At 32.5% G+C, this 16,074-nt stretch overlaps 2 protein-coding genes across 4 annotated transcripts; one reads left to right on the top strand and one right to left on the bottom strand.

The window, feature by feature from the left end:
- Positions 1-518: 518 nt before the first annotated feature.
- Positions 519-3,932, top strand: LOC114196289 (RNA-binding protein 1-like). Of its 3 annotated transcripts, XR_003606655.1 has the most exons (7): positions 519-667; positions 1,314-1,411; positions 1,496-1,760; positions 2,129-2,190; positions 2,369-2,454; positions 2,713-2,794; positions 3,414-3,932. XR_003606655.1 is itself a non-coding variant. In XM_028086888.1 (6 exons), the coding sequence occupies exons 1-6, from the start codon at positions 619-621 to the stop codon at positions 2,718-2,720; spliced, it is 555 nt and encodes a 184-aa protein (XP_027942689.1). In that variant the 5' UTR covers positions 519-618; the 3' UTR covers positions 2,721-2,792. The 3 variants fall into 3 exon arrangements, 2 of the variants coding, with proteins under 2 accessions (XP_027942689.1, XP_027942688.1); XM_028086888.1 differs by lacking the exon at positions 3,414-3,932 and having other exon boundaries at positions 2,382-2,454; positions 2,713-2,792; XM_028086887.1 differs by lacking the exon at positions 2,369-2,454 and having other exon boundaries at positions 520-667.
- Positions 3,933-12,666: 8,734 nt separating this feature from the next.
- LOC114162498 ((S)-coclaurine N-methyltransferase-like) lies at positions 12,667-15,681 on the bottom strand. Its single transcript, XM_028046412.1, has 8 exons — positions 15,417-15,681; positions 15,096-15,204; positions 14,202-14,426; positions 13,935-14,034; positions 13,746-13,856; positions 13,513-13,596; positions 13,232-13,290; positions 12,667-13,146 (listed from the first exon to the last, which is right to left on the bottom strand). Exons 1-8 carry the CDS (start codon positions 15,601-15,603, stop codon positions 12,954-12,956), a joined length of 1,068 nt encoding a protein of 355 aa, XP_027902213.1. The 5' UTR covers positions 15,604-15,681; the 3' UTR covers positions 12,667-12,953.
- Positions 15,682-16,074: the final 393 nt, after the last annotated feature.

Genomic DNA, 16,074 nt, shown 5'->3' with positions numbered 1-16,074 from the left:
ATAAAATTTCGAAGACAGACTAATTTCAAAATTCACTAAACTTGAGAGATAAAAACATATTTAACCATTTTTGTTATGCTCTTAAAAAAACAAATAGTAAATGAAGATGTAAGGTTATGTCCCTCCAATAATATTTTTAGCTTATAATTAATTATTTAATCCAATTATTCAATGTAATAATAATATGTTACCATTAAAAGTGATGTTATATCGCTTCAAATGCTACTGAAATTATGGTTAAGTTGAAGTCATATATATGCGAAAATATTTGAACCTCTCATTATATCTATACAAACACTCTCATTATAAAATAAATTTAATTTAAGATTTTTTTTTAATTTTGAACACCTAACAAAAAAGTTAGTATAATTATGTTTTTTTTAAATTACCACTAACTATAAATGTATAATATTCCATTCTATCCTACTATTCTTTATAGTAAATAAGAAGTGATTATAATAATTTTGTTAAGACAATGTATTCGAAATTTAGTTATAATAAGGAAGAATAAAATTTAGATCACAGATAAAACTTCGGAGGGGAGTAAGTGTCTGTCCCCTCTTCTCATTCACATTTTTTCTTTCTTTCCACTGTGACCAAACAGAGAGAAGAGTCTCCATGGCGGATCCCTACTACCCATATACTACTCCGGCAGCTACCGACGGAGGTACTCTCTGGTTTTCCCTACTTTTACAAATTTCCAATAATTTTTGTCCATTTTCAATTCCTTCGCACAAACATGTAGAACTACAAAACCGAACCAGTTTTACGTGTTTTAACCATTGATTCAGTTCAGCTGTTAGTTTCTTAAAATTTCAACAATTACTTTCATTCTTCAACACTGAACCCTAAACAAGTTATATGATAGAAAAGGAACATTAGTAATAAGATTCTGTTTCTTATTTTTCTTTATGGTTAAACTATTGAATTAGTCCTTATAATAATGTCCATTCTAAGTTTTAATTTTTATAAGGAAATTGTGGGTTTTTGTCCATGATACAAAGCTATTTTGATCCCCATTCAGAACACCAAAACAATTTGATGATTCGAAACTGCTAAAAAATGATCACAAGAAATTTTTTGATGTTCAAGAGTTCATGTTTGGATAACCGTAAGATGAGTGGACTTAAACCTAGCCGCAAGAGCTTTTTAGTGGTGTTAAAATATGGCAAAAACTACGCAAGGACTAGCTTACAATTTTTACACAGGAACTAAAGCTCAAATTGACAAAACTATACCGATGAAATAAATACTTTAACCTCTTATTACAGAAAATAATGATTATGTTTTGACCATTGTTTTGGTTCTGTCAGCAAGTATTGCGAGGACCAGCTTTGCTGGATATATTCCAACTGAGCCTTCAAATTCTACTGAACTTCGGGGTATTGGATCAGATTACCTGCAAAGAGACGTAAGAACATTATAATACTATTTTGAGTTACTATGTGATGCCGTGGGGACGAATGTTCATTTTCAATTTTGACTGTTGCTGCAGATAGGCTTGTTTTATAGTGCAGATGATACTTTGGGATCTAGGGTTCATTCTGAGCCTGTTAAGGGTTATTCACCTCTCGCAGATCCTGACCTGAGTAAAAAACGAGATATGGCACCATTAGGCATTAGTCATGGTGTTTCTGATGTGAACAGTGAAAGAGCATCATCTAAAAACAGTTATGATGGTCTGCCTATTTCAGCAGCGGACTCAAACATTCTGTTTGTGGGTGGACTTCCAAATAACTGCACTAGAAGGGAAGTTGGGCGTATCCTTTGTGATTTATATGTCTGCTTGTGTGCATATGCATATCAGGCTTTTGTTCCTTGCAAAAATGGATAGGAATTAAGTATTTTGAAATTAACATTGGATTTACTTATGAGATTATAATTTGCCTTATAAGTTTAATAGCATATGGATATTAGATCAGTTGGTTACTTTAATAGTATGCTTGAGAGCGAAATTTTGAAGGAAAAAGAAGAGGTGAAAATTCTAGCTGGTTTTGTAAACACTAGATAACTCTTGATTTGAAAAGGAAAAAATTGCTCGTCTTTGTCTTTTCTTCCAGGATACATTCCCAAATATACATTGTATTTTGTTGTTATTTTGATACGTAGCCTTGACTTGTGCCCATAGATCTTTTCCGCCCCTTTATTGGCTATAAGGATATCAGAGTTGTTCACAAGGAGCCTAGACGTGTAAGTGTGTTAATTAAGAATTTCGTGTTTTATATTTTAGCATATTTCAATTATGTACAATAGTCTTGTCCAGGAAAGACAGAAAATGCATATAAGGTCATAAATATTATTTGTTTTTGAGGAGCATACAATTGCTTCTCACCTGTTGCAATATTCCTCTGGCTAATAATCATGGTAGTCAAAATTTCTAGAATTGCACGATTCTACCCTTCTGCAATGCCTTGGGAGTTTGTCCATGCTTAGAATTGTTGCTGAGCAAAATCGGTACGATTCATGTTGCACACACATATAATTTTATATATGTCGTGGAATCTTATGCATCATTGTTACGATTCCGTTGATTTACAATTCAGTATCTCCTACCCAGTCTGAATAATAGAATCTTGAGCTTGACTACCTTGTTAGTAATACATTGGCTTTGGTAGGTAGATATATTAAGTGTAGAGTGTTAATCTACGCTATTTGTTTGTGCTTCGTTTATTATGAATAATGAATCGTTTTTAAATGACTGGGATGTTGCAGAGCGGTGACAAGGCTATGACTTTGTGCTTTGTGGAGTTTGTTGACTCCAAATGTGCTCTCACTGCCCTGGAAGCCCTGCAAGGTATTTGTCTTTTCTGGATTGCATATAATTCAGTTTTATATCCATGCACAGTCCTCAGGAATGTGAATGTAGGCTGGTGAATAATATGGAATCTCTAATTCTATGGTGGGTTGTGGATACAGATACAGAACACTAACACTTATTTATTGCAATATTCTAATTCAAGTATCAGTACTATCCTAACTATAAGTTACTAAGCACTAACTTAACCAGACTTGTAACGAATAAATAATCATCTTAGATAACATAATGACTTGAAGGTTAAGACATCTAACAATTTATGTTCTAACTAAGTCTTTTGTCTGTGAATTGTGTGTGTTTTCACCAGAAACAGCTTCTCTGCTTTGGATGTCAATAATAGCTATTTTTTTATATAATTTATTCTTATTCGAAACGCACACCCATCTAAACAGAGTTGAATTTTATGAGTAAATTTCTAATATTGTTTTATATTATCCATATAGTAGATATAAATCTAGATGTACAGTGTTTATTAGAAGGTGTACTACAGATAAACTTAGCCTTTGGTTGTAAATTGTCAATTTGAAATTTAAATTAAAAGGCCCTTAAACATATGTATGTGAGTGAGTTGTACACTCAAGGGTGAAACTTGATGCAGGCTACAAGTTTGATGATAAAAAGCCCGACTCGCCAACCCTAAAAATACAGTTTGCGCACTTTCCATTCCGTCTACCGTCTGATCATGGCAATAGCTTAACAACATGACACAGACGGCTGGACATTCATTTCTTGGGTGATAATGGATTTTGATGGTGCTCAGATGAACTCTATCAGATAGAGGTATTCACTTTTATACTCCGAGTTTTAGGTTAGACCTTCCTAGCTGTTGAATGTAGGATATGGATATGCAAGAAGTCTGGCAATAGGACAATTTTTAATCTGAAATATGTTGATAGAATTTTCATTATATTTTGGCCCCTATTATCAGTTAGCCTCTCCAATCACCGGATTAAGGCCGTGGCTTGTACATTTGAGTTTTGACCCACTTATATCTGACAATGGTTGAAGTTCATGTATTCGGCTGCTCTCATTTTAATCTTTTATGCCCAAGCAGATAGTTGTAACTATGGTCAGGACCTGTGAAAATAATACTAATAGTTCGGAGTTGGCTCACTATGCATTCGGGCTGCATTTTATCAGTAAATCATGGCATGCTACGTGTCTTATTTTTGTCAGAACTAAATATAAAACATTGCATTGCTTTAAGCTGTATCCCCTGTCCAGAGGGTGTTTGAATTTTTTCCATAGCTGATTTAATGGCTTGCCTCCACTTACCTTTGCCTTACGCCGAAGATTAATGCATAGTGCAAGATTCCATATAACGATGATCATTGCCTATTGATGATGATTGATGTTGAGGTATTGTGCTTGTCGGCTAATAATTGGTGGGGTATTCAGAATTACTGCTGCACTTTTTGGCTACTCTTCAGGGATTTGCTCTTAGACATGTCCGATGGCTACCCCATTTCTCACAGTGATTCTTAAACTATTCATGCCCTGTATCCATTTGTAAAAAATATATATTTTTTGGTCATTATGCGTAAATTTAACTCCAGACAACAAAGAAACATGAAATTACTCTGGCCTAATCGTGACAAATCCTATATTATTATGTGAAGTATATTTAGAAATAGACGGCAAGAGAACAAGTGTGAATATAAAGTTTCACACAAGATAAAGTTGAATTATGTGTAAGTGAGAAAAACTTTTTAAACTTAATACGTGTGATGCTGAAATTTTATTTTGTGATTTGGCTGTAATTTATTGATGATGATCGTTCTAATGTTCTAATGAGTGGTGTTGAAGTCAATAATTCAAAGTGATTATTTGTTTATATTAATATATAACAAAATTGAAAATGGATTTAAGTGTTATGACTGAACATTCATGGATATGAAAAGACTTTTGCTTGAGGAGATAAAAACATATGAAAGAATAAGGAAGACAGCATCATAGGATGGGAATGGGTATTCTTGTTTGTTACTTGTCCAGTCTGAAATAAAATTAACCTTGTTACTTGTCAAGTACAAGAAGAATACTCACAAATACATGGATACGTTTGAGTATATTTTTTGAAAATTTAAATAAGATTATTAAATATAATTATTTAAAATGTAAATTCAAAGAAAAATCTTATCTTAAAATGAAACCTCACAATAAAATATTTAGTACAAACATATGGTATCAAAGTAGTTTATTCCTTTCATAGTTTATGGTTTAACTTGGTAATACGTTAACATGTAAGATTATTTATGTCGAAATCTTCTTAGTAGTAAATATAAAGTATGGAGACGTAATAGCTTTTCAAAATGTGCATGTGAAGTGAGTATCCCATTAATGGAAGTTGAGAACTATGCAAATGCCGTGTTTGACAACAATTACTAAGCTTTATGGGCCTAACGACATTACAAGTATATAACGTATTGGTAACGATGATTAAGCTCTAAGGGTGACCATGGAATATTTGTGGATGAAAAATACTTTACTTTGAGGGAAAGATTGTTTGAGAACAATTGTGAATGTGAAGTTCCACATGTAAGTGAGAACAGTTTGTAAATATACTATCTTAAAATGTATTTGTCAGAGTAAGAGTAGAAAGAAGAAATAGAAGAAAAAATATGAGAAAAGTTACGGATAAATAACAAGTGAAAATATATTTATGATCAATTAATGTACACTATAATTTTTTTTTTATTTCTATCTTACCAGAAAAATAATTAAGGCTTAAAATTAAGTGTTACGCTAAGTTCACTTACCCGATTAAGTTGTGATGTATTGATTTTCTAAATAATTTATTTTCTAAATATAATTTTTTTATTTCATGTAATTTTATTTTTAAATATGTTCTTCGTAACAATTAATTCATTAAATTCAAATAAATTTGAGTAGTTTACCTTACAAATAAAATAACGCTTTAGAAGAATAAAATTAATACGGAGAAACATCTATATTTATATATAAAGCAGATTATATATATATATATATATATATATATATATATATATATATATATAATTTTATCCTTTAAATAAACATTGTTTGAAATTAAAATAATTACATTTCTATTTAATTCTTTTGACTGTTGATTTTAATTTAATTATTTTATAAATTAAAATAATTATTTTACGATTTTATCTTTTTAAATTATTTTTTATTTTACAATAAAAAAGAACACATGCAATGTTTTTCCATTAGTAGATGATAAAAATGTTTAAAATCAAACTAATCCAATTTAAAAAGTGAAAAAAATGTAAAATATTAACTTCGTCCTATTATGTTCTTTTTTTTTCAAATAACATGATTTAGATTTATAGGTTGAAAACTAATCTAAACCAAATAAAATTAAACCGCCGGACAATGTATTATATTCTTTATTCTTTATTTTTGTTTTTATTATTCAGAATTTTTAATTTGTTTTATTTTAATTTATACAGAATGTGGATCTTGACATTTATCAATTGCAACTTTTTTTTTGTCTGATTTTCTTGAAATTATGATGACAGCATCAAATATGCGCTAATGTTTTAATGCTGAATGAGATTGCTCTCAGGCTTCTTAAATTCTCATGGTCTAAATTTCAATTTATTAAGATTTTCGATTTTAATTTTTTAAAGTTCTCGATTTCTTATTATTCTCAAGTTTTTATGATTCTCAATTTGCGATCGTCAATTTTTAACGATTGTTAATTTTTCGCGCAATTTCAAATTTTCAAGATTCTCAATTTTAATTTTTTAAAGTTCTTAATTTCTTACCATTTATAATTTCTCATAATTCTCAAATTTTCACGGTTGTTAACATCTCACGGTTCTCAATTTAAATTTTTCAAGGTTCTCAATTTCAAATTTAAGGTTTTCAGTTTCTCATTGTTCATATTTTCTCATGGTTCTCAATTTCTAACGGTTGTCAACTTCTCACGGTTGTTAATTTCACACGGTTATCAATTTTTCACAGTTGTTAATTTCTCAAGATTATCAATTTCTCACAGTTCTCATTTTTTCATGGTTCTCAATTTCTCACGGTTGTCAATTTCTCAGGGTTGTTAAGTTCTCGCCGTTCTCAATTTCTCACGGTTCTCAATTTCAATTTCTCAAGGTTCTCAACTTCACTTTCTCACGGTTCTCAATTTGTCACGGTTGTTAATTTCTCATGAGTCTCAATTTCTCACGGTTATCAATTTCAGTTTCTCAAGGTTCTCAATTTCAATTTCTCAAGGTTCTCAATTTCTCACGATTGTTAATTTCTCAAGGTTCTAAATTTCAATTTCTCATTGTTCTCAATTTCAATTTCTCAAGGTTATCAATTTCTCACGGTTATCAATTTCTCACGATTCTCAATTTCTTACGTTTGTTAATTTCTCACGGTTCTCAATTTCAAATTTAAGGTTTTCAATTTCTCACTGTTCACATTTTCTCATGGTTCTCAATTTCTAACGGTTGTCAACTTCTCACGGTTGTTAATTTCACACGGTTATCAATTTCTCACAGTTGTTAATTTCTCAAGGTTATCAATTTCTCACGGTTCTCATTTTTTCATGGTTCTCAATTTCTCACGGTTGTCAATTTCTCAGGGTTGTTAAGTTCTCGCCGTTCTCAATTTCTCACGGTTCTCAATTTCAATTTCTCAAGGTTCTCAACTTCAATTTCTCACGGTTCTCAATTTGTCACGGTTGTTAATTTCTCATGAGTCTCAATTTCTCACGGTTATCAATTTCAGTTTCTCAAGGTTCTCAATTTCAATTTCTCAAGGTTCTCAATTTCTCACGATTGTTAATTTCTCAAGGTTCTAAATTTCAATTTCTCATTGTTCTCAATTTCAATTTCTCAAGGTTATCAATTTCTCACGGTTATCAATTTCTCACGATTCTCAATTTCTTACGTTTGTTAATTTCTCACGGTTCTCAATTTCAAATTTAAGGTTTTCAATTTCTCACTGTTCACATTTTCTCATGGTTCTCAATTTCTAACGGTTGTCAACTTCTCACGGTTGTTAATTTCACACGGTTATCAATTTCTCACAGTTGTTAATTTCTCAAGGTTATCAATTTCTCACGGTTCTCATTTTTTCATGGTTCTCAATTTCTCACGGTTGTCAATTTCTCAGGGTTGTTAAGTTCTCGCCGTTCTCAATTTCTCACGGTTCTCAATTTCAATTTCTCAAGATTCTCAACTTCAATTTCTCACAGTTCTCAATTTGTCACGGTTGTTAATTTCTCATGAGTCTCAATTTCTCACGGTTATCAATTTCAGTTTCTCAAGGTTCTCAATTTCAATTTCTCAAGGTTCTCAATTTCTCACGATTGTTAATTTCTCAAGGTTCTAAATTTCAATTTCTCATTGTTCTCAATTTCAATTTCTCAAGGTTATCAATTTCTCACGGTTATCAATTTCTCACGGTTATCAATTTCTCACGATTCTCAATTTCTTACGATTGCTAATTTCTCACGGTTCTCAATTTCAAATTTAAGGTTTTCAATTTCTCACTGTTCACATTTTCTCATGGTTCTCAATTTCTAACGGTTGTCAACTTCTCACGGTTGTTAATTTCACACGGTTATCAATTTCTCACAGTTGTTAATTTCTCAAGGTTATGAATTTCTCACGATTCTCATTTTTTCATGGTTCTCAATTTCTCACGGTTGTCAATTTCTCAGGGTTGTTAAGTTCTCGCCGTTCTCAATTTCCCACGGTTCTCAATTTCAATTTCTCAAGGTTCTCAACTTCAATTTGTCACGATTCTCAATTTGTCACGGTTGTTAATTTCTCATGAGTCTCAATTTCTCACGGTTATCAATTTCAGTTTCTCAGGGTTCTCAATTTCAATTTCTCAAGGTTCTCAATTTCTCACGATTGTTAATTTCTCAAGGTTCTAAATTTCAATTTCTCAAGGTTATCAATTTCAATTTCTCAAGGTTATCAATTTCTCACGGTTATCAATTTCTCACGATTCTCAATTTCTTACGATTGTTAATTTCTCACGGTTTTCAATTTCAAATTTAAGGTTTTCAATTTCTCACTGTTCACATTTTCTCATGGTTCTCAATTTCTAACGGTTGTCAACTTCTCACGGTTGTTAATTTCACACGGTTATCAATTTCTCACAGTTGTTAATTTCTCAAGGTTATCAATTTCTCACGATTCTCATTTTTTCATGGTTCTCAATTTCTCACGGTTGTCAATTTCTCAGGGTTGTTAAGTTCTCGCCGTTCTCAATTTCTCACGGTTCTCAATTTCAATTTCTCAAGGTTCTCAACTTCAATTTCTCACGGTTCTCAATTTGTCACGGTTGTTAATTTCTCATGAGTCTCAATTTCTCACGGTTATCAATTTCAGTTTCTCAGGGTTCTCAATTTCAATTTCTCAAGGTTCTAAATTTCTCACGATTGTTAATTTCTCAAGGTTCTAAATTTCAATTTCTCATTGTTCTCAATTTCAATTTCTCAAGGTTATCAATTTCTCACGGTTATCAATTTCTCACGATTCTCAATTTCTTACGATTGTTAATTTCTCACGGTTCTCAATTTCAAATTTAAGGTTTTCAATTTCTCACTGTTCACATTTTCTCATGGTTCTCATTTTCTAACGGTTGTCAACTTCTCACGGTTGTTAATTTCACACGGTTATCAATTTCTCACAGTTGTTAATTTCTCAAGGTTATCAATTTCTCACGGTTCTCATTTTTTTCATGGTTCTCAACTTCTCACGGTTGTCAATTTCTCAGGGTTGTTAAGTTCTCGCCGTTCTCAATTTCTCACGGTTCTCAATTTCAATTTCTCAAGGTTCTCAACTTCAATTTCTCACAGTTCTCAATTTGTCACGGTTGTTAATTTCTCATGAGTCTCAATTTCTCACGGTTATCAATTTCAGTTTCTCAGGGTTCTCAATTTCAATTTCTCAAGGTTCTCAATTTCTCACGATTGTTAATTTCTCAAGGTTCTAAATTTCAATTTCTCATTGTTCTCAATTTCAATTTCTCAAGGTTATCAATTTCTCACGGTTATCAATTTCTCACGATTCTCAATTTCTTACGATTGTTAATTTCTCACGGTTCTCAATTTCAAATTTAAGGTTTTCAATTTCTCACTGTTCACATTTTCTCATGGTTCTCAATTTCTAACGGTTGTCAACTTCTCACGGTTGTTAATTTCACACGGTTATCAATTTCTCACAGTTGTTAATTTCTCAAGGTTATCAATTTCTCACGGTTCTCATTTTTTCATGGTTCTCAACTTCTCACGGTTGTCAATTTCTCAGGGTTGTTAAGTTCTCGCCGTTCTCAATTTCTCACGGTTCTCAATTTCAATTTCTCAAGGTTCTCAACTTCAATTTCTCACAGTTCTCAATTTGTCACGGGTTTTAATTTCTCATGAGTCTCAATTTCTCACGGTTATCAATTTCAGTTTCTCAGGGTTCTCAATTTCAATTTCTCAAGGTTCTCAATTTCTCACGATTGTTAATTTCTCAAGGTTCTAAATTTCAATTTCTCATTGTTCTCAATTTCAATTTCTCAAGGTTATCAATTTCTCACGGTTATCAATTTCTCACGATTCTCAATTTCTTACGATTGTTAATTTCTCACGGTTCTCAATTTCAAATTTAAGGTTTTCAATTTCTCACTGTTCACATTTTCTCATGGTTCTCAATTTCTAACGGTTGTCAACTTCTCACGGTTGTTAATTTCACACGGTTATCAATTTCTCACAGTTGTTAATTTCTCAAGGCTATCAATTTCTCACGGTTCTCATTTTTTCATGGTTCTCAATTTCTCACGGTTGTCAATTTCTCAGGGTTGTTAAGTTCTCGCCGTTCTCACTTTCTCACGGTTCTCAATTTCAATTTCTCAAGGTTCTCAACTTCAATTTCTCACGGTTCTCAATTTGTCACGGTTGTTAATTTCTCATGAGTCTCAATTTCTCACGGTTATCAATTTCAGTTTCTCAAGGTTCTCAATTTCAATTTCTCAAGGTTCTCAATTTCTCACGATTGTTAATTTCTCAAGGTTCTAAATTTCAATTTCTCATTGTTCTCAATTTCAATTTCTCAAGGTTATCAATTTCTCACGGTTATCAATTTCTCACGATTCTCAATTTCTTACGATTGTTAATTTCTCACGGTTCTCAATTTCAAATTTAAGGTTTTCAATTTCTCACTGTTCACATTTTCTCATGGTTCTCAATTTCTAACGGTTGTCAACTTCTCACGGTTGTTAATTTCACACGGTTATCAATTTCTCACAGTTGTTAATTTCTCAAGGTTATCAATTTCTCACGATTCTCATTTTTTCATGGTTCTCAATTTCTCACGGTTGTCAATTTCTCAGGGTTGTTAAGTTCTCGCCGTTCTCAATTTCTCACGGTTCTCAATTTCAATTTCTCAAGGTTCTCAACTTCAATTTCTCACGGTTCTCAATTTGTCACGGTTGTTAATTTCTCATGAGTCTCAATTTCTCACGGTTATCAATTTCAGTTTCTCAAGGTTCTCAATTTCAATTTCTCAAGGTTCTCAATTTCTCACGATTGTTAATTTCTCAAGGTTCTAAATTTCAATTTCTCATTGTTCTCAATTTCCCACGGTTATCAATTTCTTCAATTTAAATTTCTCAAGGTTCTCAATTTTAATTTCTCAAAGTTCTCAATTTCTCACGATTCTCAATCTCTCATTGTTCTCAATTTCTCATGGTTCTCAATTTAAATTTTTCAAGGTTCTCAATTTCAATTTCTGAGGGTCATCATTTTCTCACGGTTGTTAATTTCTCATGGTTCTCTATTTCAATTTCTCAAGGTTCTCAATTTGAATTTCTCAAGGTTCTCAATTTCTCACGATTCTCAATTGCACACGGTTCTCAATTTCTTACGCTTGTTAATTTCTCGCGGTTCTAAATTTCAATTTCTAAAGGTTCTAAATTTTAATTTCTCATGATTCTCAATTTTACACGGTTGTCAATTTCTCATGGTTGTTAATTTTTCATTGATGTTAATTTCTCACAGTTCTGAACTTCAATTTCTCAAGATTCTCATTTTCACTTTCTCGAAGTTCTCAATTTCTCATGATTCTTAATTTCTCACGGTGTTCAATTTCTCACAATTGTTAATTTCTCAAAGTTCTTAATTTCTCATGGTTCTCAATTTCTTAGGGTTCTCAATTTCTTACCGTTCTCAATTTTTCACGGTTCTTAATTTTTCACAGTTCTCAATTTTTCACGGTTTTCAATTTCTCATGATTCTCAATTTCTCACAATTGTCAATTTCTCACCGTTCTCAATTTCTCACTGTTCTTAATTTCAATTTCTCAAGACTCTCAATTTCTCTAGGTTCTCCAATTTGTCTAAGATTCTCGAATTTCTCAAGGTTCTCCATTGTTCAAGGTTTTTCATTTCTCAAAGTTCTCAATTTCTTACGGTTCTTAGTTTCTCACAATTTTTAATTTCTCACGTTCTCCATCCAAGTACTTTCCAAACCTACTACTTTTAAGTTGGTCTTTCATAATCTCCATATTCACCTTAAAAGGAGTGTTAGACATTTTTTTTATATCTCAATTATGATTTTCTCGTGTTATTATATTTCATTGATTGTACTTTCTTCTTAAATACAAGCATGTTTCACTTATGTATTTGAACTTGTTCTCGTACTTTTCACAAAGTAATTTTCTTAAATTTTCTCTTATTTGTATTTTATCAAACACTAACAATTATGGGAGGCTGATTGAAGTGTTTGGTTCTTCTACTTAATAGTTGGCTTTTCGGTGTGCGTTCCACAAGTACTTGATACTTCATTGAAAATGGACGCATCATTTGAGCCCTCTTGCTTCAAGAACAAGAAAAAATTGTAGTTTGAGGGGAAGAAAGGAGACTGAGTATGGAGCAAGCATGCATACGGTCATCTTACCTTGCGCTTTACCATATTTGTTACAGAGTATAACATTACAGAAGAACCAAAGTGCATATTTTAAAGTTTGAACTAAGTGCAAAGGATTAAGAACCAAGAAAAAATAACGTCAAACAACCAAATAAATTAATAAAGCACACATTATTGAGATGTGCAACTTCGATTGGCAGCTTTTGTTTTTGTTCTGGATGCTTAGGACAAATAGTCAAATAGGTTTGGAAGCCATTCTCAAATTAAAAGATTAGGTTATGGCTTATTTCATTTCTTTTTGAAAAGAAAGTGTGCAACCATCCATTCTTCACCGTTATTGTATCCGAAAAGTTCCGCCACAGCTATGAAGAATGTTCTCCAATAGGCAGTCCACTTGGTAGCTGAATCATTGCCATACGTTGATTGCATAATTGGCTTGATGTAAGTCATTCTCTGGTCCATTCTTTTCAGCCATTCTTCACTGCAACATGAATTCATTTTTTTTTTAGAACTGGGTTCGAATTTGCTTTGTAAGCAAATCATTGAGCAGTCAAGTTGATTCTTACCTGGTTTGTGCGTAGTGTTTCCCATTTACCAGCCAATGGTTGATGACTGTAACATCATCCTACATAACCAAAGAAAACTGTTAGTTACAAGTGAGCTGATTCTGGACGTCATATAAAGGTGTTAAACAAAAGTATAGCAGGCTTTTCTTTCTTTCCCGTTTTTTCTTTTAAGGAGAAACAGTTTTTTTCCCTTCATATAACACAAGCCAACATTTGACGGGATTCAGAAATACCATTTGTTAATAATAACAAAGCTGGCACAAGAAGCATAGGAAACTCACTTGAAAATAAAGAAGTAGATTTGCTGAAGCCATGGTTCCTCCGGTAAAGAAATATCTTGTAATCCAGTCATCTTCATTTTTGTCCTTCATGAAGAAGTAGCAAGTAGTAGGTAAATGAATTATATCTATGAAGAGTTGAAAACTCACTAGCCTTGTTAATGCATTGACTAATATATATCACAAGTATAACATCATAATGGTCAAGTTGTTTAACAGTGTAGTATTGAGTTCACCTCAAAGTGGTAGGCAAATGCTTTGTGGCAGAAGTAATGCACAAACAAAAGGCTATCCTCTTTCATCCATTGGGATATCTTCTTCAGAAGGTCTTTGTAGTTCTTCATATGCTGCATCAAGGTCAAAGCTGACTCTAAAATACAAGAAAACGTGTCGTTGGCACTAATTATTTACCCACAAATCCTAACCTCAAACATTTCTATGGAAAATATTCTGTCGTAAGAAGCCTCCATTTCAAACGTGCTAATATCAGCAACTATAATATTGATATTTTGCAGCTGAAGATCCCTGACAACAGAGGAGAAGAATGTGATTTTGACCATCATGCAATATTTATTTAATTCGCAAACTCAATATCGTTTCCACCTAAGTCTCATCTGCTTAATAAGATTTTTGTGAGCCACATGGCAATGCATAAGGCCTTAAAGCCAACAAGGGGATATCAAGCAGCATACCGGCACTTCTCCTCAATGTAGGCCTTTTGAGTTGTGGAATTGCAGATTCCTGTAACTCTGCAGTTGGTGTAGTTCTTGGCAATGTATAATGCCAGCGACCCCCAACCACATCCCACATCAAGTACTGTATGACCATCTTTCAGGTTTGATCTCTCGCAGTACAGTTTCAACATTGCTTCTTCAGCATCTTCCAGCGTCATTGAGGGAGAAGAGAAATAGCAACAGCTGCATCAGTTCATGCATTTAGGAATGATATATTAGCCATTTTCTTTCATGCACACATACTTGTCAGTAATTTATTTGGGTAACAACTTCAATTAAATCCCTCGTATATTCATTTTGCAACAGAAATGACTTGTTTATAATGAATCTTTTCACTTCTGCACACATACCTTAATCATTGTAGCCAATAAAGTGAGATATGGTATGGCTGTTCCCGGTGCCCAGTTCCCACAATTCATCCTGTACTCACTTTTAGGTAGATTTTGTTGTAAAGGTTTAGGTCCTATGTGATTTTCTTCTCGTCTTTTGTCTTTAAAAACTGTTATTTAAAATAATTCCTGGCTACTTAAAAATCAATTTCACCTATAAAGTCTACCAGTTTAAAAAATTATTCCAAATCTTATTTTATAAACCAAAAAACAGAAACAGTTAAAAGTTATTTTCTCATCTTATGTATCTATTTTGTGATCCTACCTCAAGAGTGCTACATGTGGTGAGACTAAGACATCAGCTTAGTTGAGTGTCTGTTTTCTTTGTCTTTGTTTTTTTTTTTTAAATCAACTTTCGAAAATATAAATCAAAGAAACATGATCACTATCTACTAATAGCATAAAAATCAAAGGAATTTTTTAGGTAAATTACCAATCGACTACAAAATCATTTCAGAAGTACCTGTATTTGAGATTGCTTCCAAGGACGAGCTTGAAGAAAGCGGTTGGTAATTCATAATGTTGAGATTTTGGCTTCTCAGTGTTGATTGCTATGGGCATCTCTCGTAAAGCTGAAAGAGCGTGAGACATGAAATTCCTGGTCAAATTGTTCACTCACCGGACAAAATCAAATGAACTAAAAAAACACATTATTACATTAAGACGTTGCAAGGTAATGTTTTCGTTAATTTTCTTTTTCTGATTCCAGAATGTTTCAGTGATTGATTGTTGAAAATGCAGTCATAATCGCGACGAGAGAAATTGAGAAGGTAAGAAATAGTACAATGTGCGAAGTGGAGGAGGTTGAAAAGCTGAAGCTCGGAGGATGTGTCTGAAGAAGAGCGAAGGCGAGTAGCCAGAAGGAGGCGCGTGAGTCTCCTGGTGACGGCGTCTGGCAGCAGGTTGCGCTCAAGTGCAGAGAGCATGAGCTTAACCGTTGCATCATATGCAAGCTGCATCATCCCTTCCATGGAAGCCGCAAGGGAACCTTCGATGCAGAAGCAAGAATGGTAGCACCACTGTTCTACACTTCTAGAATGGTGTCTTATCTTCTTCCACTTATTACATGACCTTTCATTTGTCCTGTACTTTTTTTTTTATATTATTATTATTATTATTTGTGTCCAATTTTCATGATAATAAAAAATAAAAACAATTAAAAATTATTTCATAAAATTTGCATTAAAGTTATAAAAAACTCCGTTAAAAAGGTAAATTTTTATTTATTGTTATAGTTACACTATAGAATAGCTGATAGTAGTAGTAATTATTATTATTATATTTACTAGAGAAAATGGGAGAATGAATATTTTGATATTTATATTTTTAGCATTGAATTTATCTATCAAACGATATTATTATTATTATTATTATTATTATTATGGATTGTTCTATGATACACATATACGATACTGTATCGGGTATCCGATACATTGATACGT

This window comes from Vigna unguiculata, chromosome 9 (genome assembly GCF_004118075.2).
Source record: "Vigna unguiculata cultivar IT97K-499-35 chromosome 9, ASM411807v1, whole genome shotgun sequence".
Lineage (NCBI taxonomy): Eukaryota > Viridiplantae > Streptophyta > Magnoliopsida > Fabales > Fabaceae > Vigna > Vigna unguiculata.
The sequence above is the reverse complement of the archived record's forward strand: the minus strand, read 5'-3'. Positions and strand labels throughout refer to the sequence as shown.